Source organism: Mercenaria mercenaria, chromosome 12 (assembly GCF_021730395.1).
Source record: "Mercenaria mercenaria strain notata chromosome 12, MADL_Memer_1, whole genome shotgun sequence".
Lineage (NCBI taxonomy): Eukaryota > Metazoa > Mollusca > Bivalvia > Venerida > Veneridae > Mercenaria > Mercenaria mercenaria.
The window spans coordinates 73,315,191-73,342,179 of record NC_069372.1 but is presented as its reverse complement, the minus strand read 5'-3'; the positions used below and the strand labels follow the sequence as shown (position 1 = coordinate 73,342,179).

The following is a 26,989-nucleotide window of genomic DNA, read 5'->3' as shown; positions in this document are numbered from 1 at the left end:
GGAAAAATGGGAGAGCAGGTTGTATTTGGTGAAGTCAAGCTCCATTTTAGTATGAGTAGTACTTCCAGGTCACAGCAGTGTGATTTTGATGTCAGTTTACAGTAAGTAAATGTGACCAGAGAAATCTTTCTTAGAAGATACATGACCCCTACTTTTCTCTTCATTTTATATCAGTTTTATCATAACTCTTTAAAATGAGGTAAGGATTTGTTCTCTGAAATGGGTCTAGCTATGTTTGTTAGCTCTTTGAAACAGGTCAGTTTTATATAGAATATATAGGGGAAACTATTTAGGCTATTGTGACCTATAAGAAAATGTGGGCAAAAAATGAGATTGTCCAGATATTGATATAAATAAACTAGTTTGGTCAGATTTTGGTAAAAAATGAGCATTTCATTGAAATTTTGCTGCAAAAATTGGTAAAAACCCAAAAAATCACATTTTCACTGTCTTGGGGGTATTTTTTTTTAAAAAAAATGCAAATTTGCTCTATAAATTATGCCCATCTATACCTTTCAGAGGGGGCATTTGGTATATTTCAAAGTGTTAATGTGTAATTTGCTTGCAAATTATGGTGAAAATTTATGAAATAGGGCAAAAACCAGCTCTGGCTACAAGAACTGGATAAAAATTATGTCGCGACATCAGTTTTGAAGGAAAATTGGCGCAGGGACACGCGTTACTGAAAATGCCATTAAACCTGGAAAACTGATTTAATCAAGCTGAAACTTGGTATTTTTCATGCAGATGTGTTACTGGTACTATACAAATGAAATTGAGACTATTACAGAAAAACAGTTTTTCTTATAGGCCTAACTAAACTAAAGGAACCAGCGTGGGAGCCATCTGGTCTAGTCGCGTAATGGCTGCCAGGTATTTGAACACTAATTTTTCACTTGGCATGGCAACAGAGATCTAAATTGAGGCTAGTTTTTGTTTCAATTTCTTTGTGGATGTATTGTTGACATTTTGGTAGGAAAAATGGGAGAGCAGGTTGTATTTGGTGAAGTCAAGCTCCATTTTAGTATGAGTAGTACTTCCAGGTCACAGCAGTGTGATTTTGATGTCAGTTTACAGTAAGTAAATGTGACCAGAGAAATCTTTCTTAGAAGATACATGACCCCTACTTTTCTCTTCATTTTATATCAGTTTTATCATAACTCTTTAAAATGAGGTAAGGATTTGTTCTCTGAAATGGGTCTAGCTATGTTTGTTAGCTCTTTGAAACAGGTCAGTTTTATATAGAATATATAGGGGAAACTATTTAGGCTATTGTGACCTCAAGTGATTTACTTTTGCGTAGTTCTAACGGCAGTTCATTTCAAAGTTTTGGACCAATAGTACAGAAACTTCTATCATTGAATGTTTTGCACTTGTTGTATGGAACAAAATAACGACATTCAGAATTTTCAGACGATCTCAAACCTTGTCTACTAGGAATATAGGTGCTCTGCCAGTGCGACAGCTATACATGAAAGAAAGTATCTTGAACTCAGTGATACAATGCTTGTTTAGAACTGTCAAATTTCCTCCTGTTAAGGACAAGTTTTGCGCACATGTTTTGAATACGTTGCATCTTACGCACCTCACAGTTAGCTACACCATACAGTATGACATTGCAAAAATCCAGATGTGAAAAACTAGAGACAAAACTAAAATTTCAGTGGCTGCTTTTGTTAAGTATTTTCGGATGTTCTTATTCGTACGTCATTCAACATGGCTGTACAACATTTGCGATTTACATGATCTTTAAAGTTCAAGGTTTCGTCAAGAAATGCACCGAGATATCTAATTGTGCTTTCACGTTTGACATCATCACCAGCAATGTTAATGGAATTTGTAAAACATTTGTTCAATACCAAACATAATAAATTCAGTTTTGGAAGTGTTCATTTTCAGTTTGTTTCTATTCATCCAGTCATTGATTATAACTGCGCATCTTTCAAGGTCTCAAATCACTTGTGATTCTACAGAAACAGATGTAGGATGAAAGCTTTTATTTGCTATATGATCATCAGCAAAACCGTAGACTGATATGGATTTTGGAATGACATCAAAAAGAGTTCCAGCATAGGTGAGATATAGCCACGGAGCAAGGCAACTGCCCTGGGGCACACTGCATTCAAGATGGCGGTCTGATGAATAGACCTTGTTGATATTAATCTTACAAGTACGAGGCCTTAAATAAGAGTCTACCCATTGAAGAGCTGTATCACAGACGCCATATTGTGCTTTTAGGGCATCTAGAAGAATGTCATGGTCGACAGTGTCAAATGCCGCACTTAAGTCAATCGCAATAAGGGCCGTGACTTCCTTTTTCTCCATACCACTTATAAGATCATTGACCAATCGAAGTAGCGCAGATTCACAGGAATGGTATTTCCTGTATGCAGACTGGTTCTTAGGCAAAATACTGTTTTGAATTACATGTGTTTTTAATCTGTAAAGAACAGCTTTCTCAATAAGTTTTGATAGAAATGATAAATTACTCACAGGACGATAATTGGAAAGCTCTAGTTCAAGACCGTCTAACAGTTGCTTGTTTGTATTCCACAAGGAAACCACCTTGTTGTAATGAGAGATTCACCAATTTAGTGATACTAGAGAGAAGTTCATCTACATGTGATTTCAAAATACGTGTTGGCAAAATATCTAACTCTGAAGACGTAGTGTTAAATTTATTGATGAGATTTTTCATTTCATCTTGAGTCAATTCAGCAAATTTGTTTAAATTTTGTATACCTTTACTTGAGGTTCAAAGGTTTGGTAATCACTTAGGGATTGACGTATTTTTTTGAGATTTTTGCCATGAAAAATTCAGCACATTTTTCGGCCAATGAATTATTAGACTCTCCTTGAGGCAGTGGGTTTTCATATTTGGTACCAGTTTGCTCAGATACGAATCCATACTATGTCTTTGAATCACCTGTAGCGTTTTCTATCTTTTCACTGAGTGTGTTTCTCTTTTGACGTTTGATTTCAAAATTGTATTAATTTCTTACTTATTTATACGACTCAAACTGATCTGTTTTACCATAACGCCTCGATGTACGCTCGGACTTTCTAACTTGTTGCTTTAAAAGTTGCAATTTTTATAGAACCACGGTTTGGGTGCTCTCTGAATTATAGTTTTTTTTCTTTTAGGGAAGCGTGCTTATTCAGGACATCCTCTATTTCCGATTCAAACTCTTTCACAAATTTGTCTATATTCTGTGAATCAACGTTCGCACAGGTCGCTGGAAAATTTTGATTCTTTCAAGTTTTTAAAGTTTCTAAATGACACGCTCCTACTAGTAATAGTCTCTTTTTTAACATCTAAGAGAACAACACAGTGATCAGATAAAAATGGTCCAGGATCACATTTCTCTACATGAACACAATTAAGTGACTCAGTTATGACTAGATCAAAGCTATGTCCTCCTGTATGAGTACTGAAATCAACGTGTTCTTCCAGGCCCATTGCTACTAGGGAGTCCTTGAAGTTTGTAATAGAACTGTTGTCATCGTTTATATGCAAGTTGAAAACTGATAATGGATGGATTTTCCAATGGTCAAATTCAACAGACTGTATTTGTAAAATGTATCAGTTTATTCAGCCTTGTGAACGCCAAGAAGAAGAAGAAGATCATTCAGTCTTTACAATGGAGTACTTTGTTGTTAAATTATCGTTACTTTTGTTTATATATGACAAAATTACATTAATGATGTAAGTCAGAGAAACTACCCGCAACTACGGTGTCGAGAAAATTAATTTTCGAGACCCTTCTAAATACCTCAGTTGAAAAATAACTTTGAAAACATATTTTATTTTTTTCTTTTCCAAGTTTTAACACGCTTTGCACTTCGCACTTATAGACATATTCATAAATATCGTGATATCTATAAATAATCTACCTAAGGCAAGAATAATTGTCCTTAGCGGTCACATCTCTAACTATTATCTGAAAACTGTCCGAACTCTTCCAAAAAAATAGATATAATGAACAATGTTGAAAGAATTTTTTTTTGACGAATAAAAATGTCGATGTTTTTTCTTCTATTTTTAAATGATAATAGCACTAAATAAAATTATCTGCAATCATTCCGGTATATAAAGTGTACAATGTCCATAGAAACCACTCAGTATCATTCTCAGAAGGTGAAATGTTGAAGCGTTCTATTATGCTATTTTTGTCTGTAGAAAATAACTTATTCTTATAATTTATATATTTAATTTTCTTCAATACACTGAGTTTTCACACCTTGTTTCTGAATACTTTCTTTGTCATTACTTTCTACACGGTATTTTAGCTCGTGCTCTTCAAATTCGTAACTCCTGGAATGACCACATATTTCTCTGATCCCTATTATACAAGTTAAAAATGATCCAAAACCGAAAAGACATGCACTAAAGATGTATGCCCCTCTTTGACTTCCAAAGGAATCTGTGACTAAACCTGAAATAGAAAAGGGAATACATTCTATATATTGTTTTTCTGGTTTCGCAACTATGTACTGTACTCACAAGCTATGACAGTTAGGCGATGGGCAAATGCAAGTAGGTCATCATATTGTAAACATCAACTAAATGACCATGTGTGTGGTCTATTTTATTATGCATTAAACATAGGTTTCTCCTTTCAGCTAAATATATACCAATTGTAGAGATCGGCTTTCGTCAAAGGCATGCCATCTATATAGATACTATAGATATATGTAAAGGTACATGGCTCAACTCAGGTGTGCAAACTAGCTTTTTTGCTTTTAGTGTATATCTTAATAAGGAAATACATCTTTAAATACTTTGACCGTCTAAGCACTTATGGTAACTATGTTTGAATAGTTTATAGCCGCTATAAATATCCGGAATAAGATATTTACATTATATTCTCCCCAATACACGCCTATTGTAGACAATTACATATGTCGATAGTTTTATTAGAATCACTATGCGTAAGTGTAATGAATTAATTTATTTTAAATGTTGATAAACTAATGTTAAATTATACAGTCTGATATTTGCTTCAAAACAAAACTTCCCTACAAAGGTTACCTGTTAGTAAGGATATTCTATAAAAAAACGTTAGGGGAGCCTGATGTTCCTTTATGTGTACCAATAAAACGGCAAATCTTGTAATCACATTCTGTCTACCCATAGTTAAATAGGTGAACAACCTTTGTCACAGGTAATAAACAAACACGGTTAAATTTACTGGTCGACATAATAAAAGTGAAAACTTTAATTGCTACTTCATTAAAAATATTCTAGAAATAGTTTAATCGTAAATAACTGGCGATCGGCCATGTTTCTTGGTCTTAATTGCCATCTGCATTTAATACAAGTACCTGATTTTCTAAAAGTTATTTAACACACTTCAATCGTGGCTTTAAATATGTAAAATATTAAAATAAATACTTCGATCCACATATATTGTGATATTAGTAATAAACATTAAGACATATCGTGGATTTTTACCTGCAAGAGGCATACCAGCCAACATTGGAAACCCTCCTACACTTATGACAAGACCGTAGGCAAGTCTCATTTCGTTCACAGGAACAACATGTGCAGCCATAACACAGTGCAATCCGCTAAAACCACCTTTCCATGAAATAGATCAAAACAAATGTTTTGTTTCTTATTGATAAAGAAATATCTTTAAATTTTGTGTCTTGCCATTCAAATTCAAATCATGTAAAATAAAATTGTTGAAATGTCTAGCATTTGCTTTGATTTGATAATAAAACTACATCATTATGTTTGATCACCTAATAAAAGTTAATGAAAAAATACGATCTTAATCTTTGACAAACGCATTAACGTCTGTCATATGTCTTTAAGTAAGCTACTTAAAACACCAATTGTTTAAAAATGCAGTCAATTCTTAATATGTCTGATGTAAAACTTGATTTGCATTTACCTGATCCTAAACCAACAACAGCTGCCAATATGATAAATGCCAAGAACGATTTTGCGAAGGTGATAACTGCCGTTCCTAGACCGAACAGCAGGAAACCCATACTTTGAATAAATGGTATGAGTCTTGGCAATTTGTGGGCAATAGCTCCGAACAGGAGTCGTCCAAGAAAATCTGTTGACCCTAGAACCATCACAACAATATATACATCAGTGGAACTTCTGTTAGCTTCGTACATAAGATCTGGTAGAAATGTTGCAGGAACAAACAGTCCGAAATATGCGGAAAACGAAGCGGCAAAGTACAGAATATAGTTTGTATTCTTCAATAGCTTTTTTACAGATGTTTTTAAATTAAATGGTTCTGAAAAAGGAAAATAAACTATAACTATTCATTCTTAAACGAAAATTCTGAAAAATGAATATAACTATTATTCATACTTAAACGAAACGGTAAAGTACATAATATAGGATGTGTTTAAGTTAAGTAGCTGGAAAAGTATAATATAAGCTACGCAGATTGACCGGCTATATGTAGACTAATCGTCGGCTAAGGTCAAGTGAATATGTCTATATTTTATTTAGTCATTTCCGTTATACACGTACACATTCAATCTGCCCTCGGATAGAATACATAGAGACTATAATATAGTGTAAAATTTTGAAACATTAACTAATTAATCGCCATCTAATAAGGTGTACACATACATATCGCTTCGGTCAAAAACCTTAGACTGACTAACCTTTTACCATGCTATCTTCTCCTTCGATGGCCTCGATCTCCGGTGGAGAGAAAGCAAGGCCTGATGGTATTCCGATTAGTGATATACAGGCGAGTAGCATAAACGTTTTCCTCCAATCGAATTGTTCAATTAGAACCGTCATGACAGGTGGTAAAATCAAAGAACTCAAAGGAACTCCTGCATTTGCTATCGTCATAGCTACTGGTCTCCATTTGTCATTGAAGTGTGGCCCGAGAATGGTATTTCCGCAATAGTGTATTACTCCAGAACCCAAACCTTCAATGGAAAATATATAGCACAATTAATAACATTATATCAGGATTCTGTTTTGATAGTAGTAAACGGAATAAATTTATCAAATATCAGTTAGTGTATTACGAAGGCAAATGTGTATAATATCATAATATTGACTATGCCCCAGTATTCAGACCACGACGCATAACTTTTGTTTAGTACTATATTGAATTTTCATGCTTGAAATCAATACTTTAAATTAAGCGGATAAACGAATATCACTGTCCCCTACTTTAAATTAAGCGGATAAACGAATATCACTGTCCCCTACCGCGACTTATCAAAGGGATTACTATAAATTTATATAAAAAAGTTATTGCTAAGTACTTTCTTGTTGTTACCCATATGTATGTTTTTTCTGTTTTGTTTATTACATTGTCTGCTGTTGCACATATAACGCAATAAAGAAATATTGCATTGTATTTTATTGTGAAATAAGAAAAAATCAGGTGTTGCTTATCGTATATTTCTCGATTCAAAATACGTTATTTTACGGGAAAAAATACACACAAAAAAACCACAACATAACGTTGCGCTACAAACGGTAAAACTAATGTGGAACTCTGTTATCAAGTTGTTCGTCACTGAAACGTCATGACGTCACTCCTGTTTACGGACATTAATTTCCTGCGCTTTGTGTACATACTCTGCTTTAAGAAAAAAATGCTACTATTTATTCTATTTTTTATATACGGTATGCAAGGAAAATAATCAAGCCTCGTTACCGCTCGATGCGCAGGTGCCCTCGGGATGGATATTTTAATCCGATTCGTCAACACATGACATATATTATTAGTATTGTCAACTTCTTTGTTTACGCTTTTAAATGAAAACAAAAAGCACTAAGTGGTGAAATATGCATCTGCAATAGATATAACTTACATTTGTAATAAATATGCATGCAATAATGGCAACAATTAACATATATGAATGTTGTTTTGAAGGATAAGATGTTATTTTTGTTGCGTTTCAACGGGTACAAACCATATTGGGACTTCTTGCAAGTCCATGAATCGCACAAGCGATTCTTGGATGATTTGTAAGAAGTCGTAATGTGGTTTGTTTGATATTTATCCTTGTTTTCTTATACCCGTTCGAACAAAAGCAAAAAAAAAAAAACAAGAACAAAAACACAAAAAAAACGGTCAATCCTTAAACATTACATGTATAAATTTGAAGTAGTAGCAAGCTGCAAAATCAGTTGTTTTCTTTCATGCGTATAAGAATAGCAAATATAAAAAAGGCAGGCTATCGTTCTTTACACCATCTTGATCGAAAAGACGCAAGACCCACCCACGTAACAAAATACAGTTCCTGATTTTAACTTCTACAATAAAAATCCTTAAATAAAGTTATGAATCAGATAGTCGTGCCTAGTCAGTTTTGACCTTTACAGTTAGGAAAATGTGTTTTAGTTTTGATTAAATGTTATTCATAATTTTGGTTGCAAATCTTGAAAGTTGTTTTTGTTGTGTGTACTAGTTTAGTCGCCACCAGTAACTCATAGGTGCAATTCCTCTAAAAGAATGGTTGCAATTTCAGTGGGAGGATTGTGCAAGATACAGAAGGCGCTCCAATTTCAAATACGCTTTTCGAAAGACGTCATTTTCTTGATGTTTTAGGTAAATGACGTCACATCACCGGATAACTCATGGAAAGGGTAGCCGTTGGTATAATTACACCGAAAATAAACGTCTTTTTTACGTAAAACATAATAAATGAAAGTATATAGATATGAATATAGGAACTATTGTATATCACATTTACGGCTTTTTACGACAAACAAGTATACGGTGACACCTGTGCTTAAGACAACCTTAAGTCAGAGATGTCTTAGAGTTCATTCAGTGTCTTAGAGTTCATACAGTGTCTATGTAATATAATTCCGTTTAAGCCGATGCTAGCGGGCGTAAGGGCTGTACCTCTTTCCATTATCGTTCATGAACAGGCTCAAACTCAAGTAAACCGAGTCTACTATTATTTTGTCTGGTTGCATTTTGTGCTTTCAAAGGATATTTTTACAGATTTTATTGCCTGTTAAGAAAGCTGCTTTTAGTCTTGATTCTTTTATGTCTCTCCCAAGCATGGACTCTACAGACAGGTTTGTATATCATTAGACAGATGTATACCTGGTGCTGACACTGCATAGTCAAATGTAGAAGAAAGGTAGAAGCATAACGCTCTAAAAACATACCTGCGATCAGTCCATACGTGATGTAAATAGTGCTCATTTCTGTTGCAAACATACTGGTCAGCATACCGGTTGCCAGTAGGAGTGCACCCGCTACAGCAACCCATCTTTCTCCAGTTCTCTGGGTCAGCACCCCAAGTGGAAATCCTTCAAATTGTCAGTGTTTCTGCTATAATATTGCATGACAATACATACATCTATCTAATTTAAACGAGTAGATTTGGAATAGGATGTGTGTTCACCTGTCTAGGGCTTATGTGTATTTTTTTCTTTTTTTGGATTTAACGTCGCACCGACATATGATAGGTCAAATGGCGACTTTCCAGCTTTTTTTAATGGTGGAGGAGGACCCCAGGTGCCCCTCCGTGCATTATTTCATCACAAGCGGGCACCTGGGCAGAACCACCGACCTTCCCTAAGCCAGCTGGATGGCTTCCTCACATAAAGAATTCAACGCAACGAGTGAGGCTCGAACCCACATCGATGAGGGGCAAGTGATTTGAAGTCAGCGACCTTAACCACTCGGCCACGGAGGCCCCGCTTATGTGTAATACTTCTTTAAAGATATATGTTTCTATATGTTTCCAGGGTCAGCATTCATATATTTAACATTTTGAAAATGATAGAAAACATTTTCCTTCCTTTTTCCAAAACTTACTAACAAAAGGTAATAATAAACATAACTTATATTTTTTAGATGCGGCTATTTGCAAACTTGTACCAACTTACTCTGTTTTATTCACGTTTTGAAGCAGTTGATTAATAGGCAAAGCACTCCTTTATATACTGAACATGGACAATTATTAAAATCGTAATATAACACATTTCAGTCTCTTAATAAAGCAATTAAATCTCTATTAAAAGTTATACTAGACCCAAATGTCATATTTGAAAATATGAACAACTACTATATGTAGTATATGTAAACATTAAATTAACAAGTGTATGTGTATTAATTGTACTATGCAGTACACACTTTATACTTGTATACACAGTTAAAATGTATAGTATCATTAAAAAACTGGAAGTATTTAATCGAATGATTATTACTGCATGTCATTAAACTATGAATGTAGCTCTACACACACCGTTATTTCATATATATATAGTAAAGTTAAACACATTCAATGAGGATTTTCTATATTTAAAGTAAATATCTAAGATAAGTATTTTTTGTGAAATATGGGCATTAAATATCTTTAATGTTTTCTGCTTGTAAACTACGCTCAGAGTTTTAACAAGAAACAAAAGACAGACTAACCATGATATATTATTTTAATAAATTCTTTTATAAAATTATACATTTACAGGTGAAACATATGACTCTTCGGATATTAATTCAATTATTAAGACATGAAATGTACGAACACGTACTATGGCGTGATGATGATTGAATACTTCCTTTTTCTTGAATAATCATTATGTCAGTGTAAAACAGGATTGAAAAAGTTCATAATAAAAATGATGAAGTATTCTGCATCAGAAACATTGTCAGCAGTTAGTAGTCGGATAATTTAGACGCAAACTGTACTTGTTATGAATGCAATACCTGCATCATCAGATATGTTTACAGCAAATACATTTGCTTAAAGCTAGAGATATGTTATGTTTGTACCAAAAGCCGTTTTCGCAGATTACAACAATTAAGAATTCTAACAAAACCAGTTTGAACGGGCTTCCTTTGAAATGCAATAATTTACATAAAAACACAAGTCACAAAGACTTCTAGACTCGATGAGAAAATCTGAATCTCTTACCTAAAGCCAAGGATATATTTATAACTTTCCGAAAGAGAAAGTATATACATTTATCTGTTTTGTTTCATAATATCATACAATCTTAGGAAAAATGTATACAAACAATACAATAGAAAAAGTGGAAAACCACAGGTCGCCCAACACAACATAAACGAAAATGTTGCGGGCTCGGTTTGATTAAGCCTGTTCATGGACGGTGGTGGAAATGCAAGCTACCGTTCGTGTCCTTTCGGCCCGGGTTGAGCAGAACTCAACATTTATACATGTTATAACTACCAGAATATAATTTAGAGACACCCGCAGATAGAACGGATACACACGAAGCCGTATTTCCTGGGAAGAACCAGTACAGACCTCTTAGTTAGATGGGAGACACTCAAGAGTATCTCAGAAATTTCCAGTGCCTGGACCGGGATTCGAACCCCGGACCTCTGGATTGAGAGTCAAGCGTATTACCACTAGACCACCAGCCCCATAATGGCTTTGGTTTAAACGAGTAAATAAGGGGCTTAACAAACTGGAATTTGAGAGGGGATCTGATGTTATGGAGTCTGCATATCACAGAAACTGCCAAAAGACAAAATTCGAAAGCAGGTGCCATATCCAAGGGGTGATTAAACAATACCCAAAGCTATTAAAGCTAAAGTATTGGAACCACCTAAGCCGATATGTTCAAGCTGAACAATTAAACAGTACACTAACACAACATCAATGTCGTGCTGAACGAAATATAACAGCTCAAACTGGAAATTAAAAACAACCCTTTACCTTGATCAAAAAAAACAACAACAACAAAAAAAAACTCCATTAGCATTTAACTTCAAAATTATAATGCAATAAATTTAAAGTCAACATGTATTCTTGCATAAAACCTTTGTTTTTTTGCCGATTTCGGGCATGCACAAACAGGGACAAAAACGTGAACAAACAAGGAGATTCTCGCGAGCACGCGCTTTTAGTGAACGTTTTGGATATGCTGTTGCGGGTCCAACGTAAACAAATTATGGATCCTGAATTAATTTTGGCCGAAGTCGAAAAGTCCGAGACTTATGAAATCTTTTCATCTGCCTTTTTATTAAAAATATCATTTTCAACCTAACTTTACTTTAACTTGTAATAAGTGCTACCTCTCTTGATACGCGACTGCATTGACGTTCCGTATTATTGTATTATTACGCGTATTTGACTCCAAGTAAGTTTACACGCCGCGATTTAATCCTTGAAAATGAGACAAACAACATTTACAAAAATGTCTACTTTACACATGTATGCAGTCTACTGATGTAGTGATGACGAAGCGTTAAGTTTGAATGATTTTTCCACAGTCAATGAACATTTGATAAACAGAAGGTATTTATTATATATTTTTCAATTCATTTGTAGATCTCACCAACCATGTTTGAGTTTATAAATCCAATCTAAGTTGATTATATCGATGTTGGAAAAATTCAAATTTTTGTGTTCGCGATGTGGTGGGTGCAAAACAAAATTTTAGATCTATGCCTAGAGATTTCATTTTCAAGGATATGAAGAATATGGGTATCGGTACCAATTTCTATTACACGATAATGTTTACATATAAAAAGCGCAAGGGACAGACTTTTAATTTAAACCAAGCAGAATTGTGTTCCGAGTGTTGGCACCTCACTACACCTGGAAATTGTGTAAAGACAGGATGCCGTGTAAAGCTAAATTTCCTACCGATATATCGGAAAAATGGGGTCTACAGTCATGGTTTATATGATACGACTCATTGTGTTTCTTTTGTTTACAATATTTCAAGTTGAAAACAATGTCAAGTATAATTTTTTAATATTTTAACAACATGTTTCTTCAGACACGTCAATTATAATGTTTAAATAAATTAGACGAAACTTACTACTACAATTTTTAAAGCTATCAGAATAGTGCAACTGAGTATATTTACCTACAAATCCAAGTAACGAATTAAACATAGATGCCGTCCACGCCGCATCCGACTGACTCGTGCCGAACTCTAGTCGTATTTCCCTGTATAAGATCCCAAAAGAAAAACTCATTCCCGATGATATCATCTGAGCAAAATGACTGCCAACAACAACAAGAATTTTCCGTAGCCGTCTCTTAATTGTTGTTTTAGTAACCATCATTGCATGGAATAATAATGCAATGAAAATATATATGTCTAAATCTATACGTGAATTAAAAACGTTCAATGTATAAATCACACGTACCGTCCTATATCTTGTTTGTTTGTAATAATTTGCTACAATGTCACGCTTGAGTTAAAAGTAAACTGACTCATATACCCTATAACATATTCACAACGGTGTTAAACCTTAAAGGGTAGAAATAATATTGCAAATAAAAGACATCAAATACAAAAACTACATGCTCATTTGTTTCGTACTTTTTACTCTATTGCAAGTTTATCATGTGACCATTAATGTTTTGCCTCTGTTGATAGGTAGGAAGGGAGGGAGGGAGAGTGAGTGAGGGAGAGAGTGTGTGAGAGAGAGAGAGGTTGGTAGGCAGGCAGGCAGGCAGAAAGGCAAGCAGGCAGGCAGGTAGGTAAGTAGATAGATAGATGAACAAAAAAAATCTAACCTGCTATTAGTTCTGTTGTCAGTAATTTAAATATTACTGAACGTACAATTTTGAAATTTAGTCGACGCATAGAACAATATGCTGTTCATAGGTTTTCACAATTTAAAAAAAAATCAAATTATGCTTTCATATAAATTCACTCATTTTACGACTTCAGTGCATCTTTGAAAAGTCACAAAAATAAACTAAAATATCTAGAATTTACAAAATAGCGAAAAACGCTATCGGGTAAGAAAATGACAACAAACACAAAATAACGACGTTTTCATGTCCTACCGTAAAAGAGAATTCAATATGTGTGTGAAATTTAAACATTTCCTAGTAAAAAAACAAATTTTACAATTTGTTATTTCTACATATTTTGTGTCTGTTTCTTTTTGTTGTGGGCCTATGCATGGCTCTATGGCTGTGTTTGGGAAGCTCTATGCTTCCGGAATACCTACCCTTACTTTTTATCTTTTTAATAAACGGGCTTTGGTAGTGAAATGAATAAAATTATATTTCTGCGTTATTTAATACTACTGAAATTTTGATATGTAAATATTGATAGATCGATCTTTTGTCCCCTCAATTTAAGAAATTTACTTTCCGTAATTTTTAAACTATTTGTAAAATAGCAAATGGCGGGTTAGCTGTTTGGTTCAGTAAAGTTTATAGTATATTTCTTTCTTACAATTCGTGAGGCATAAAAATACAAAACTTTATGGTGAACAGTAACAACAATACACATATAATGACCTTGAATACATATGACTCAAATAAGTAGCTATTATATATAGTTTGTCACGATGATGAAGTTTTATAAAGTTGAAAGCAATCTCTAGCTTGCATGATCATTTTCAAATAGGTAAATATACATTTACAACACAATCCAATGTCTACAATACTCAAGTTTTACGTCACCTTTAACGAAACAAAGGCTGGAGTAGAACTATTAAATCTATGCGAGGATATTTAGTAATATGATATGTGACAGAAATGTCAAAAAGTGCCAATTATCAGAATGAATATTTATACTGACATTCATAATCACAATACCGTGGTTATGTTATCGTCAAGCAATTTTCTAGGAAATGTTTCGACAACTGTATGGTCTTTATTATTGGTGTGTATCGTTTTATCATCAGCAAAGACACCTGTATCACAATTATTCATAAAAATGGTAAGTCATTGTAAGAAAAATACAGGTCCCAAAGTAACATGTCCACTTTTTCGGGCGGGACGTGTGTTCTCCGTGACAATGTGATAAAAGACATTGTGTCTGAAATCATTCGTCCTCCACCTCTGATAATTCATGTGGGGAAGTTGGCAGTTACTTGCGGAGAACAGGTTTGTACTGGTACAAAACCCAGGAACACTGGTTAGGTTAACTGCCTGCCGTTACATATCTGAAATACTATTGAAAAACGGCGTTAAACCCGAAACAAATAAACAAATTTAACACTCTTTGCACTTCACACATATAGACATACGCAGAAATATCTTGATATCTGTATCACGTGTTTACCTATTATCTCAAAATTGTAAGAACTCTTCTACAAAAAGATCAAGATATAACGAACAAAATTGAAAGGATATTTTTGTTAAGTATTGGCGATGTTTTTTTCTTCTATTTTTAAATGATAATGGCACTACCTCAAATTATCTGCAACCATTCCGGTATATAAAGTGTGCAATTTCCATAGTTACCACTCAGTAACATTCTCAGAAGGTGAAATGTTAAAGTATTTCTAGTATACTTCTTTAAAAATCTAATCTGATTCTATTTCTGTGGAAAATAACTTATCATTTATGGGTTATTAATTTTCTTCAAAACGCTGAGTTTTCACACCTTGTTCCTGAATAGTTTCTTTGTCATTACTTTGTACACGGTATTTTAGCTCGTGCTCTTCAAATTCGTAACTCCTGGAATGACCACATATCTCTCTAACCCCTATCATACAAGTTAAAAATGATCCAAACCCGAAAAGACATGCACTAAAGATGTATGCCCCTCTTTGAGTTCCAAAGGAATCTGTGACTAAACCTGAAAAAGAAAAGGGAATAACGTCTACATTTTGTTTTTCTGTTTTGGCAACTATACTGTACTCACAAGCTATGACAGTTAGGCGATGGGCAAATGCAAATAGGCCATCATATTGTAAACATCAACTAAATGACCATGTGTGTGGTCTATTTTTTGTACTCACAAGCTATGAGAGTTAGGCGATGCGCAAATGCAAGTAGAACATCGTATTGTAAGCATCAACTAAATGACCATGTGTGTGGTCTATTTTTTGTACTCACAAGCTATGAGAGTTAGGCGATGGGCAAATGCAAGTAGGACATCGTATTGTAAACATCAACTAAATGACCATGTGTGTGGTCTATTTTTTATGCAGATAATGCACTTAACATAGGTTTCTCCTTTCAGCTCAATACACACGAATTGTAGAGATCGGCTTTCGTCAAAGGCATGTCATCTATATAGATACTATAGATATATGTAAAGGTACATGGCTCAAATCAGGTGTGCAAACTAGCTTTTTTGCTTTTAGTGTATATCTTAATAAGGAAATACATCTTTAAATACTTCGACCGTCTAAGCATTTATGGTAAATATGTGCTGAAGTTTAAATAGTTCATACCCACTATAAAGGTCCGGAATAAGATGTTTACATTACATTCTCCCCAATACACACCTATTGTAGACAATTACATATGTCGATAGTTTTATTAGAATCACTAAGTGTTAGTAAGGATTTTCTGTAAACAAAAGTTAGGGGTCCCTGATGTTCCTTTATGTGTATCAATAAAACGGCTAATCCTTTAATCACATGCGGTCTACCTATAGTTAAGTATGTGAACAACCTTTGTCACATGTAATAAACAAACACGGGTAAAGTTTTTGGTCGACATAACAAAAGTGCAAACTTTAATTGCTACTTCATTAAATATATTCTTATAATAGTTTAATCGTAAATAACTGGCGATCGGCCATGTTTCTTGGTCTAAATTACCGTCTGCATTGAATACAAGTACCTGATGTTCTAAAAATTATTTTACACACTTCAATCGTGGCATTAAATATGTAAAATATTAAAATAAATACTTTGATCCACATATATTGTGATATTAGTAATAAACATTAAGAAATATCGTAGATATCTACCTGCAAGAGGCATACCAGCCAACATTGGAAACCCTCCTACACTTATGACAAGACCGTAGGCAAGTCTCATTTCATTCACAGGAACAACATGTGCAGCCATAACACAGTGCAATCCGCTAAAACCACCTTTCAATGAAATAGATCAAAACAAATGTTTTGTTTCTTATTGAGTAAGAATTATCTTTAACTTTTGTGTTTTGCCATTTAAAGTTAAATCATGTAAAATAAAAATGTTGAAATGTCTAGCATTTGCTTTGATTTGATAATAAAACTACATCATTATGTTTGATCACCTAATAAAGTTAATGAAAAAATACGATCTTAATCTTTGACAAACGCATTAACGTCTGTCATATGTCTTTAAGTATGCTACTTAAAATTTGTTTAAAAATGCAAAGTCAATTCTTAATATGTCTAATGTAAAACTTGATTTGCATTTACCTGATCCTAAACCAACAATAGCTGCCAATATGATAAATGCCAAGAACGATCTTGCGAAGGTGATAACTGCCGTTCCTAGACCGAACAGCAGGAAACCCATACTTTGAATAAACGGTATGAATCTTGGCAATTTGTGGGCAATAGCTCCGAACAGTAGTCGTCCAAGAAAATCTGTTGACCCTAGAACCATCACGACAATATATACATCAGTGGAACTTCTGTAAGCTTCGTACATAAGATCTGGTAGAAATGTTGCAGGAACAAACAGTCCGAAATAGGCAGAAAACGAAGCGGCAAAGTACAGAATAAAGTTTATATTCTTCAATAGCTTTTTTACAGATGTTTTTAATTTAGATGGTTCTGAAAAAACAAAACAAAAATAAAAAAACCAACACTATAACTATTCATTCATAAACAAGTGAATGCAATTATTATTCATACTTAAACGAAACGTAATATAGGACGTGTTTAAGTTTTGTTGTTGGAAAAGTATAATATAAACTACGCAAATTGATCGGCTATATGTAGATTAATCGTCGGCTATATGTAGATCCGTCGTCGGCTATGGTGAAGTGAATATGTCTATATTTTATTTCGACATTTCCGTTATACACGTACATTATTATATTTGCAGACTCGTTATTCAGCCTTCTCTCGGATAAAATAGAGACTAGTTTACATTATTGAAACATTAATTAATTCATCGCCCACTAATTAGGTGTGCACATACATATCGCTTCGGCAAAGGACTTTAGACTAACTAACCTTTCATCATGCCTTCTTCTCCTTCGATTACGTCGATCTCCGGTGGAGAGAAAGCAAGACCGGATGGTATTCCAATTAGAGATACACAGGCGAGGAGCATAAAATTTTTCCTCCAATCGAATTTTTCAATTAGAACCGTCATGACAGGTGGTAAAATCAAAGAACTCAAAGGAACTCCTGCATTAGCTATCGTCATAGCTACTGGTCTCCATTTGTCATTGAAGTGTGGCCCGAGAATGGTATTTCCACAATAGTGTATTATTCCGGAACCCAAACCTTCAATGGAAAATATATAGCACAATTCATAAAATATATCGAGATTGAGTTTTGATAGTAAACGGAATAAAATAATCAAATGTCAGGTTGTGTATTACGAAAGCAAATGTGTATAATATTGACTATACCCTAGTATTCAAACCATTGCTCATAACTTTTGTCAATTTCTTTGTGCATGATATTAATTGAAAACGAAAAACACTATTAGTCCAAGTGATGTTAATCGCTGACCAATAAAAATACATTTCCTGATTTTAACTGTATTGGGACTTCACCTGGAGAATGCCAATAACTTTAGTTGGACGATAGTACAAGAAAGAGAAGGCGCTGAAATTTGGCCTTTCAGAATACACCAATTTCTTAATGTTTTGGTTGAATGACGCCAGATCACGTGCGCAGTCTCGTCCATGGTATTATTACATCAATGTTTTTCGTACAAAAATAAACATTTTCTTTGATAGTGCAGAGTCAAATGTAGTAGCATAATGCTTTATACTACTTCTAAAATTTAAGACAAACATACCTGCGATCAGTCCATACGTGATGTAAATAGTGCTCATTCTTGTTGCAAACATACTGGTTAGCATACCGGTTGCCAGTAGAACTGCACCCACTACAGCAACCCATCTTTCTCCAGTTCTGTGGGTCAGCACCCCAAGTGGTAATCCTTCAAATTATCAGTGCCTCTGCTATAATTTTGCAAGACAATACATACATCTATCTAATTTAAACAGGTAGATTCAAGTAAATTTAGAATAGGATATGTGTTCGCCCGCCTGTCAAAAATTTGTAAAACTTTATATATATATATCCACAGGAGCCTGAAATTCTATCCAAAAGCCACGAAAAGTCTGTATATGAAAAAAGACCCCCCTTCTATATAATAAAAAACACAAGGAATGAAACGCATTCACACCCCACCCACCGCGAGAAAACAAGAAACTTTCAAAGTAAGCAGTGCGAGTGTTCTCGAGTGGCGTAATTATCTAAAGGCAACTAAAATATATGCGGGACTGTGCTTACTGGTCGCTTCACCGTATCAACTAACACGAAATCAACGATTTCAACAACATTTCGTTCATCGTCCAAACCATTGCGTGACGTCACACCTTCATGTATATTTCTGCGCCGGAGAGAATACAAAATAATTTCAAGAACCACGTAAAAAGTATCTGTATATGTTATGTTTTATTACTGATATTTCTTTCAATAAATATTACATCTTTGAATTTCTTTAAGCATTAAATAATAAAAGAATTAGGCATATCATGTTAGAAAAACCCATTATGGGAACTAACTCTAGCATTGACAAAAGAGGGGAAGTAACTCAACCATTGACGGAAGTAGCGCATAACAGGAAAAAAGAATATCATGGCTGCTCAGCTACGCTTGGTGATACGGAATGAGTTTTCTGATATTAAATATTAATTGTGTTGTAAATGACAAATAACATTGTTTACACGATGCTATTCTGTTCTGTTCTAAATTGTGTACGGATCGGACCGGATACTGGCATTTACACAAAAGCATTATTAACACCGGTGCAGAGATATACATGAAGGTGTGACGTCACGCAATGGTTTGGACGATGAACGAAATGTTGTTGAAATCGTTGATTTCGTGTTAGTTGATACGGTGAAGCGACCAGTAAGCACAGTCCCGCATATATTTTAGTTGCCTTTTGATAATTACGCCACTCGAGAACACTCGCACTGCTTACTTTGAAATTTTCTTGTTTTCTCGCGGTGGGTGGGGTGTGAATGCGTTTCATTCCTGGTGTTTTTTATTATATAGAAGGGGGGTCTTTTTCATATACAGACTTTTCGTGGCTTTTGGATAGAATTTCAGGCTCCTGTGATATAACAAACATGATTGAATGTTTTTCGTTATTTTGTTGCCGATTTAAAAAAGTTTTCCTTTTGTGTGCTTGTTTATTTACAGTCGCCTCTTGTAACCTACTGCAAACTCCTATCGACTTACTATTATTTACGTTTGTGTATGCGTATTTACTGTACTATGCAGTACACACTTTATACTTGTAAACACAGTTACAATGTATAAAATCATTAAAAAATAGATTTTTTTATCAAATGATTATTACTGCATGTCATTTAACTACGATTGTAGCTCTACATACACACTTTTTTCATTTGTATAGAAAAGTCAATTACAAGGATTTTCTATAGATAAGTATTTTTGTCAAATATGGACATTAAATATCTTAAATGTTTTCAGCTTGTAAACGCACATATTTTAAACAAGAAACAAATACACACTAACATGGTATATTTGTTAAATATATTCTTCTATAAAATGATACATTTAAGGTGGAACAAATGACTTTTTCTATATTAATTTAATTATTCACACACGAAATGTGCGACCACATACTATGACGTAATGAAGATTGTATACCTTTTTCTTGCATAATCATTACGTCAGCGCGAAAACAGGATTGAAAAGTTCATAATAAAAATGTTGATGTATTATGCATGAGAAACATTGTCAGCTCTTAGTAGTCGGATGATAAGACACAAACTGTACCTGTTATGAATGCAATACCTGCAGCATCAGACTTTTTACAGCAAGTACATTTATTGTACTTAAATGTCAAAAGCTAAATACTAGTTTGTTATGTTTGCACTAAAAGACGTTTTCGCATATTTACAACAATACGGAATTTTAACAAAATCTGAACAGATTTGCTTAGAAATGCAATAATTTATATAGAAACACAAGTCACAAGGACTTCTAGATTCGATGAGAAAATCTGAATCACTTACCTAAAGCAAAGGATATATATCCGAAAGATAAAGTATATATTTTATACAGGTTTTGTTTCAAAGTATCATACAGTTTTAGGAAATATGAATACATGTATACAAACAATAAAATAGAAAAAGTGGAAAACCACAGGTCGCCCAACACGACATAAACCAAAATGTTGCGGGCTCGGTTTGAATGAGTCTTTTTATAGACGATGTTGAAAATGCAAGCTACTGTCTAAACCATCTAGCCCCAGGAGGTTGAGCAGAACTCGACATTTACAAATGGTATAAGTACCAGAATTTAATTATAACATTTGTAAATGTACCAGAACATAATTTAGCGACAACCGCAGACGTATTCATGCAGTGGTGCTCATGAAGTGGCCAATTCTATGAAAAGCAACATGTGGTCAACATTCAAAATAATGACTTTGGTTTAAACGAGTAGATAAGGGACTTAACAAACTGAAATCTGAGAGGGGATATTATGTTATGGAGTCTGCATATCACAGAAACTGCAAAAACAAAATTCAAAAGCAGACACCATATCGAAGGGGTGAACAAACAATACCCAAAGCTATTAAAGCTATTAAAGCTACGGTATTAGAACCACCCAAGCTGAAAAATTAGACAGTACACTTATAGAACAATAGTGTCGTGCCGTACAATCTGAAGAGATCGAAATATAACAGCTCAAACAGGAAATTAAAAACATGCTTTTACCTTCATAAACAAACTACATCAGCATTTAACTTCAAATTTATAAGCAATAAATTTAAAGTCAATCTGCATTCATCTATACTAAAACCTTAAAACTTAAATTCTACAATCATGGTTTATATAATACGTTTCATTGTTTTTCTTTTGTTAACAACATTTTAAGTTGAAAACAATGTCACGTATAATTTTTAATATTGTAACAACATATTTCTTCCAGAAACGTAAATCAAAATGTTTAGAGAAATTAAACGAAAATTACTACGACAGTTTTAAAAGCCAATTGAGTATATTTACCTACAAATCCAAGTAACGAGTTAAACATAGATGCCGCCCACGCCGCATCCGACTGACTCGTACCGAACTCCAGTCGTATTTCCCTATATAAGATCCCAAAGGAAAAACTCATCCCCGATGATAGCATCTGAGCAAAATGACTGCCAACAACAACAATAATTTTCCGTAGCCGTTTCTTAATTGTTGTTTTAGTAACCATCATTTCATATAATATTAATGCAACGGAAATATTTATGTCTGCGTTAGAGAAACATTATCTATACGTGAATGTACGAATCACATGTACTGTCCTATATCTTGTTTCTTTGTTATAATTTGCTAAAATGGTACGCTTGAGTAAAAATGCAATGTCAGGTTTTGATTACTAAATATGCATATTGCACAATTTACCCAATATGATAAATACATCTTTGGTATTAAACCTAATAGAATGTAAATTATATTGCAACTATAAAACATCAAATACAAACACTACAGGCTCAATAATTCAGCTTGTTTAAGCTATTTTCCTGTGATTATGTCGCCGAGCAAAATATGTATAACCCTCAACCATCAAAGCCAGGTGTTTGAAATATTGTTCTGGTAAAATTTAACATATCAGTGTTTCCCCTGCAATAAAAAACCTAAAAAAACCAACGTCTTTCCCCCCACACCCCACCAACCCCCTACACACACACACACACAAATCGTATTTTCCCCTCTTGTTAAGTTTTATTTTAATAGAAATTCGTGAAATCTGTAGCGTATAGGTTATAGGGAAAACATGTTTCCTTTTGCGAAGCAAGCATGAAACTTTCTATATTACTATTTTGAAGAATGCTGAATCAAAAAATCAAATAACCCCCCCCCCCCCAGAAAACAAAGGAAGAGACACTCACTTCACTAACCTCAATTACTTAAAAGAGACATATGAGCCGTGCCATGAGAAAACCAACATAGTGGGTTTGCGACCAGCATGGATCCAGACCAACCTGCGTATCTGCGGATGAGCAGTCTGGTCTGGATCCATGCTGGTCGCAAACCCACTATGTTGGTTTTCTCATGGCACGGCTCATATGTTTTATTCATTTTAATCGTACCTTTTTGAAAGCAATCCAAAAAAAGCGAATTTATGACCTCAATACGTAATTATTCTTGACACAATATTTATTCAGCTACATTTTATACACATTTAATATATAAGAATCAGAAAAATGACATAAATGAGACCCTAAAATGGGAAAATTGATTAAAAATCTCAGTAGGATGGGTTTTTTTGTTACGAATTTCTGAAATGGACAGGTCTATCATTCAATTCTGGCAGTACCACCTATGATTCGAAGAGGTGTTCACTGAAAATGTACTTCTGATGTGCAGGCTCATCTTGGTCTACCTGTCAAACCTTTAAACGAAGCGTAGCTGTAAGTAAAGATATTCTATACCTGCAAACGTGATGGGACAGCATCACAACCAGATAATGCTTAAAGAATGTTAGCTCTAAGTGTTTTCCTGTTGGATTTTTGTCCTTGTTTTTATGCCCAAAAGAAGACTCGTGACAGAATTAGTCAGCATGTACTGGTCAGACCTATTTTGAATGGCCAAGCTAACTACCAGCGAACTGTTATAGTAAAAGACTAGTGTGTCTCAGTGTCTGTTGCACGTAACAATATCCCTATTTGGTTTTGTTTAAATGCATCTGCTGCAAACAAATGCATACGATTTACAGCTTTATGATGGGTGCATATAAAGTGCTGATGTACCGTTTTGGCATCATGTTCTTTCGTGTATGATTTGAGTCTACAGCCATTAGCATGAAGACAGCCTTTATTTATTGCACTGATTCATCGAATACGAATAGTGAAGAACATGTTGTAACAGATTTACACTTTTGGAACAATACATTGCCATGTTAAAAACAAAGGCATCAAGCTGTAAGTCAGTAAAAAGAGCCAGACAAAATTCTACTATTCCAATTTAATTTTATTAATATTATTAATGAGGTCATGATTGGTGAGAGAACATACTAAATAGCTTGCCTTCTTTATTCTATATAAAATTGACAAATCTACAATGGCTGCAGAACACAGCAGGGCCCATTTTAAATGTGTGTAATTTGCATTTTCTTGATGAATATTCAGTGCTAAAACTCAAAAGAAAAGCGGGGGTCATGTTTTACAGTCAAACACACAAACTGCAAAATCAGCTAAATATGACACCCAAAATTGTAGTGCTGGAGTATTATCTAACCTTACATGATAAATTCTGTCATGCTACCGTTTCATTATGGTATAAGCTTTCTAAATGTCAAGGATAGATATGTTATGTGATGTGATTTCAGCAAAACATTGCAAAGAAAGAAAGGAAAATAGCTCTACAGAGCAAAACAGGAAAACTATTTGCATCCGCCATTATGCCAGTTTCCTATTTAGTGTATCTATACCTTAAATGTGACCCTTGTACTGCTTAATCCTGTTGACTCTGGATGAACTAGTAATGACACTTGAGTTCCATTAAGGTGTACACTTCATTGTACCATTTAAATGCCGTCATGTATAGGGTAAAACAAATGTTTTAGAGAAATACTGGAAAATCTTTTACAGTTCTTAGATATCTATTGAAAGGGTGCAAATATCAGTTTCTTTTATTGTATGGGTCTTTGGATGAGTAATTTGATTTGTATACATGATTACGTTATAAACTGTTATGTAACAGACAAAAGATTAAGGTAGTTAATTTTAATGTTCCCTATAAAAACATACAAAAATGATTCGTTGAGCGGCCTCTCTTTTTAATATAAATCTATTGCCCTATTTATTACATGTATATAATGTTTACTTAAGCGCGATTCATGGATTTGCCGATCCTATTCTGTCGTTCATTTCACATGAACACCGAAAAAAATATTTTCATTTCTTGTATTTATATTATATTTCCTTTCCATTTGTAAACTATATAATATTATGAATTGCATATAATTTGTAGCATTTAACATTAAAATTAGCTTCCCGGTCATTCTGTTCACCAGACGGAACAACTGCAACGCCATCTAAGGAACGTTCTCCCTGACTATATGCGGACGTCGTCAAAACAGCGGTCGGTTATCACTGTATATTTGTCAATACGAAATAGTTGTCTGTCCATGTCAGCGATATTTTATCCATGTTTGGAACATACAAAACATTACTTTATAGATTAATTTCAATTAAAAATAAATTCAAGATATTTTCTCCTCCCTTTTTGTCTAGACGACTCCGAATTTTGTTTTCATCCGGTGTGGTTTCTTCAGGAATGTCTCATAATGTAAAATACTACATGACTACATTGACTAAAAAGAAATCTGCATCACTTCTGAAGATAAATACTTCTTTGAAAGTCATTAAAAATGCATTGAAGGTTAATCTAAATTCATCGTTCACTGAAACTGTTAATCAAAACGATTATCCCACCCCTATTCTTAATAGTATAACTGACAGTGTCAGACCGTCGCCACAGCCTTGCAGTTCTCAACTTGAGAGTGTTAGTCCGCAATCTCAGAGTGTGCCACGCAGCTGTCAATCAACAACTTCATCTATCTTAGCAGTCAAACATTTTTTTTTTATTATTTTCTCAATTTTAGGATTAATCGCGCTAAACCTTCCCAATTTCATAGGCAAGTAATTGCATTATTTTCAAAGAAAATCACTGAAAGTCAGTAAGACTGGTCAGAGAGTAGTATTACATCCAGTTTTGCAGTTCAGCTGCTTTGTACCGATGACGATGTTGTTTCAACTGACGTGGTAGTCATCATTTGGTTTTATAGATTTGTGGACTTTATCATTTTTTTAACTTTGTTGCCAATATAAGACAATTCGCAACTGTTTGCTTGGGAAAGAAATAATGACAAAATCTTGGTGACACCAAGTAGAACTCAATGCACGAAGTCTGGAACGATTCCTTTTACTACATTGAACCAAGGCAGTCCAAAATTAGTGAGACATACCTTTTATACCTTTTACATGCTTTGCACGCACACATCCCGCCAATACTTGGACATCACATTGCAGTGCATCTGAAATGATAACAACTTAATTAGTGAATATTTGCAGGTAACATGCAGTGCGAGACATAAGTCTGATTCATCACATATTAGACGCTGCTGATGTTAAATAAAGCCATTAGATAATTTTGGTTTTATACTAGTGTAAGAACACTTCGATGATGACGTTGTTCTACGTATAGAAGATGTTTATCAATTAGGTTTGCTCTGTGATACTGTAGGTAAGGAAAGAAGAACGTTTGATTTTTCACAGGAGAAACTAACATGTGATAAAAAGAATATTACAACATGAAATTATTAAACTTGTGGCATAAAATTTCCATCAATCGCAGCTTAAAATTTATTTAGTGTTATTTTATGTTTGAGATGTACTATTCACCACCAAACAAAGCAAAATACACGTTCCATATTCAACAGCAACACTTTTTTCTTAGCTGTTTGACTTGTCCAGCTGATGATAATGTAGCACTTTATTTATAATTGCCTTAGTAACCGTCATTGATATATGGACAGGCAAGAAAATACTAATAAGTTACACAAATTATTAAAGATTACATACTAAACATTATTACTTATTCTAACTGATCTGCTGCAATTACTAAAAATTTAAATATATATATCGCATGACCTATGAATGATCCTGCTATTAAATAAGCTCGGCTTTACATTTACCTTCTAAGATTGTAACAGAAGGGATTCTACCTCAACTCCGTTTATATACAAACTATTCCAGTGCCAAGTGGCAATAAAGCAACATTTCAAAAGCATTATCACATAAATATCATATTGAATGTGCAGGGGCAGAAACCAGACTGATATCTGCGATATTCCTAACAAACAAGATTCAGCAGTGACGTCATGATGATGCACAAGTAAAGAAACAATATCGCAACATGCTTTTTTATTCAGTAAGTTTACTGATAAATAGTTTGTGAAGACAAGTATATAAATTCTCCTCTAGTTGTGTCTGTTGTGCTTGAAGTGAATTGCAACAGCCTATATACTGAATGATAAAATTGATTTCAACAGTTAATGTGTAACTGTTCCTGGTTAGAACTAAACTAAAATATCAACTGACATAATATGGTTCTT

General features: G+C 34.1%; 2 protein-coding genes across 4 annotated transcripts; both read right to left on the bottom strand.

Moving 5' to 3' along the window:
* Positions 1–1,516: 1,516 nt before the first annotated feature.
* Positions 1,517–13,961, bottom strand: LOC123533534 (monocarboxylate transporter 10-like). Of its 2 annotated transcripts, none has more exons than XM_045315187.2 (6): positions 12,809–13,961; positions 9,128–9,271; positions 6,640–6,915; positions 5,901–6,260; positions 5,456–5,581; positions 1,517–4,436 (listed from the first exon to the last, which is right to left on the bottom strand). In XM_045315187.2, the coding sequence occupies exons 1-6, from the start codon at positions 13,008–13,010 to the stop codon at positions 4,210–4,212; spliced, it is 1,335 nt and encodes a 444-aa protein (XP_045171122.2). In that variant the 5' UTR covers positions 13,011–13,961; the 3' UTR covers positions 1,517–4,209. The 2 variants fall into 2 exon arrangements, with proteins under 2 accessions (XP_045171122.2, XP_045171123.2); XM_045315188.2 differs by having other exon boundaries at positions 5,901–6,080.
* A 151-nt stretch (positions 13,962–14,112) lies between these two features.
* LOC123533532 (monocarboxylate transporter 10-like) lies at positions 14,113–22,159 on the bottom strand. Of its 2 annotated transcripts, none has more exons than XM_045315185.2 (6): positions 21,883–22,159; positions 18,624–18,767; positions 17,825–18,100; positions 17,060–17,419; positions 16,619–16,744; positions 14,113–15,493 (listed from the first exon to the last, which is right to left on the bottom strand). In XM_045315185.2, exons 1-6 carry the CDS (start codon positions 22,082–22,084, stop codon positions 15,267–15,269), a joined length of 1,335 nt encoding a protein of 444 aa, XP_045171120.2. In that variant the 5' UTR covers positions 22,085–22,159; the 3' UTR covers positions 14,113–15,266. The 2 variants fall into 2 exon arrangements, with proteins under 2 accessions (XP_045171120.2, XP_045171121.1); XM_045315186.2 differs by having other exon boundaries at positions 18,624–18,789; positions 21,883–22,023.
* Between the last annotated feature and the right edge of the window lie 4,830 nt (positions 22,160–26,989).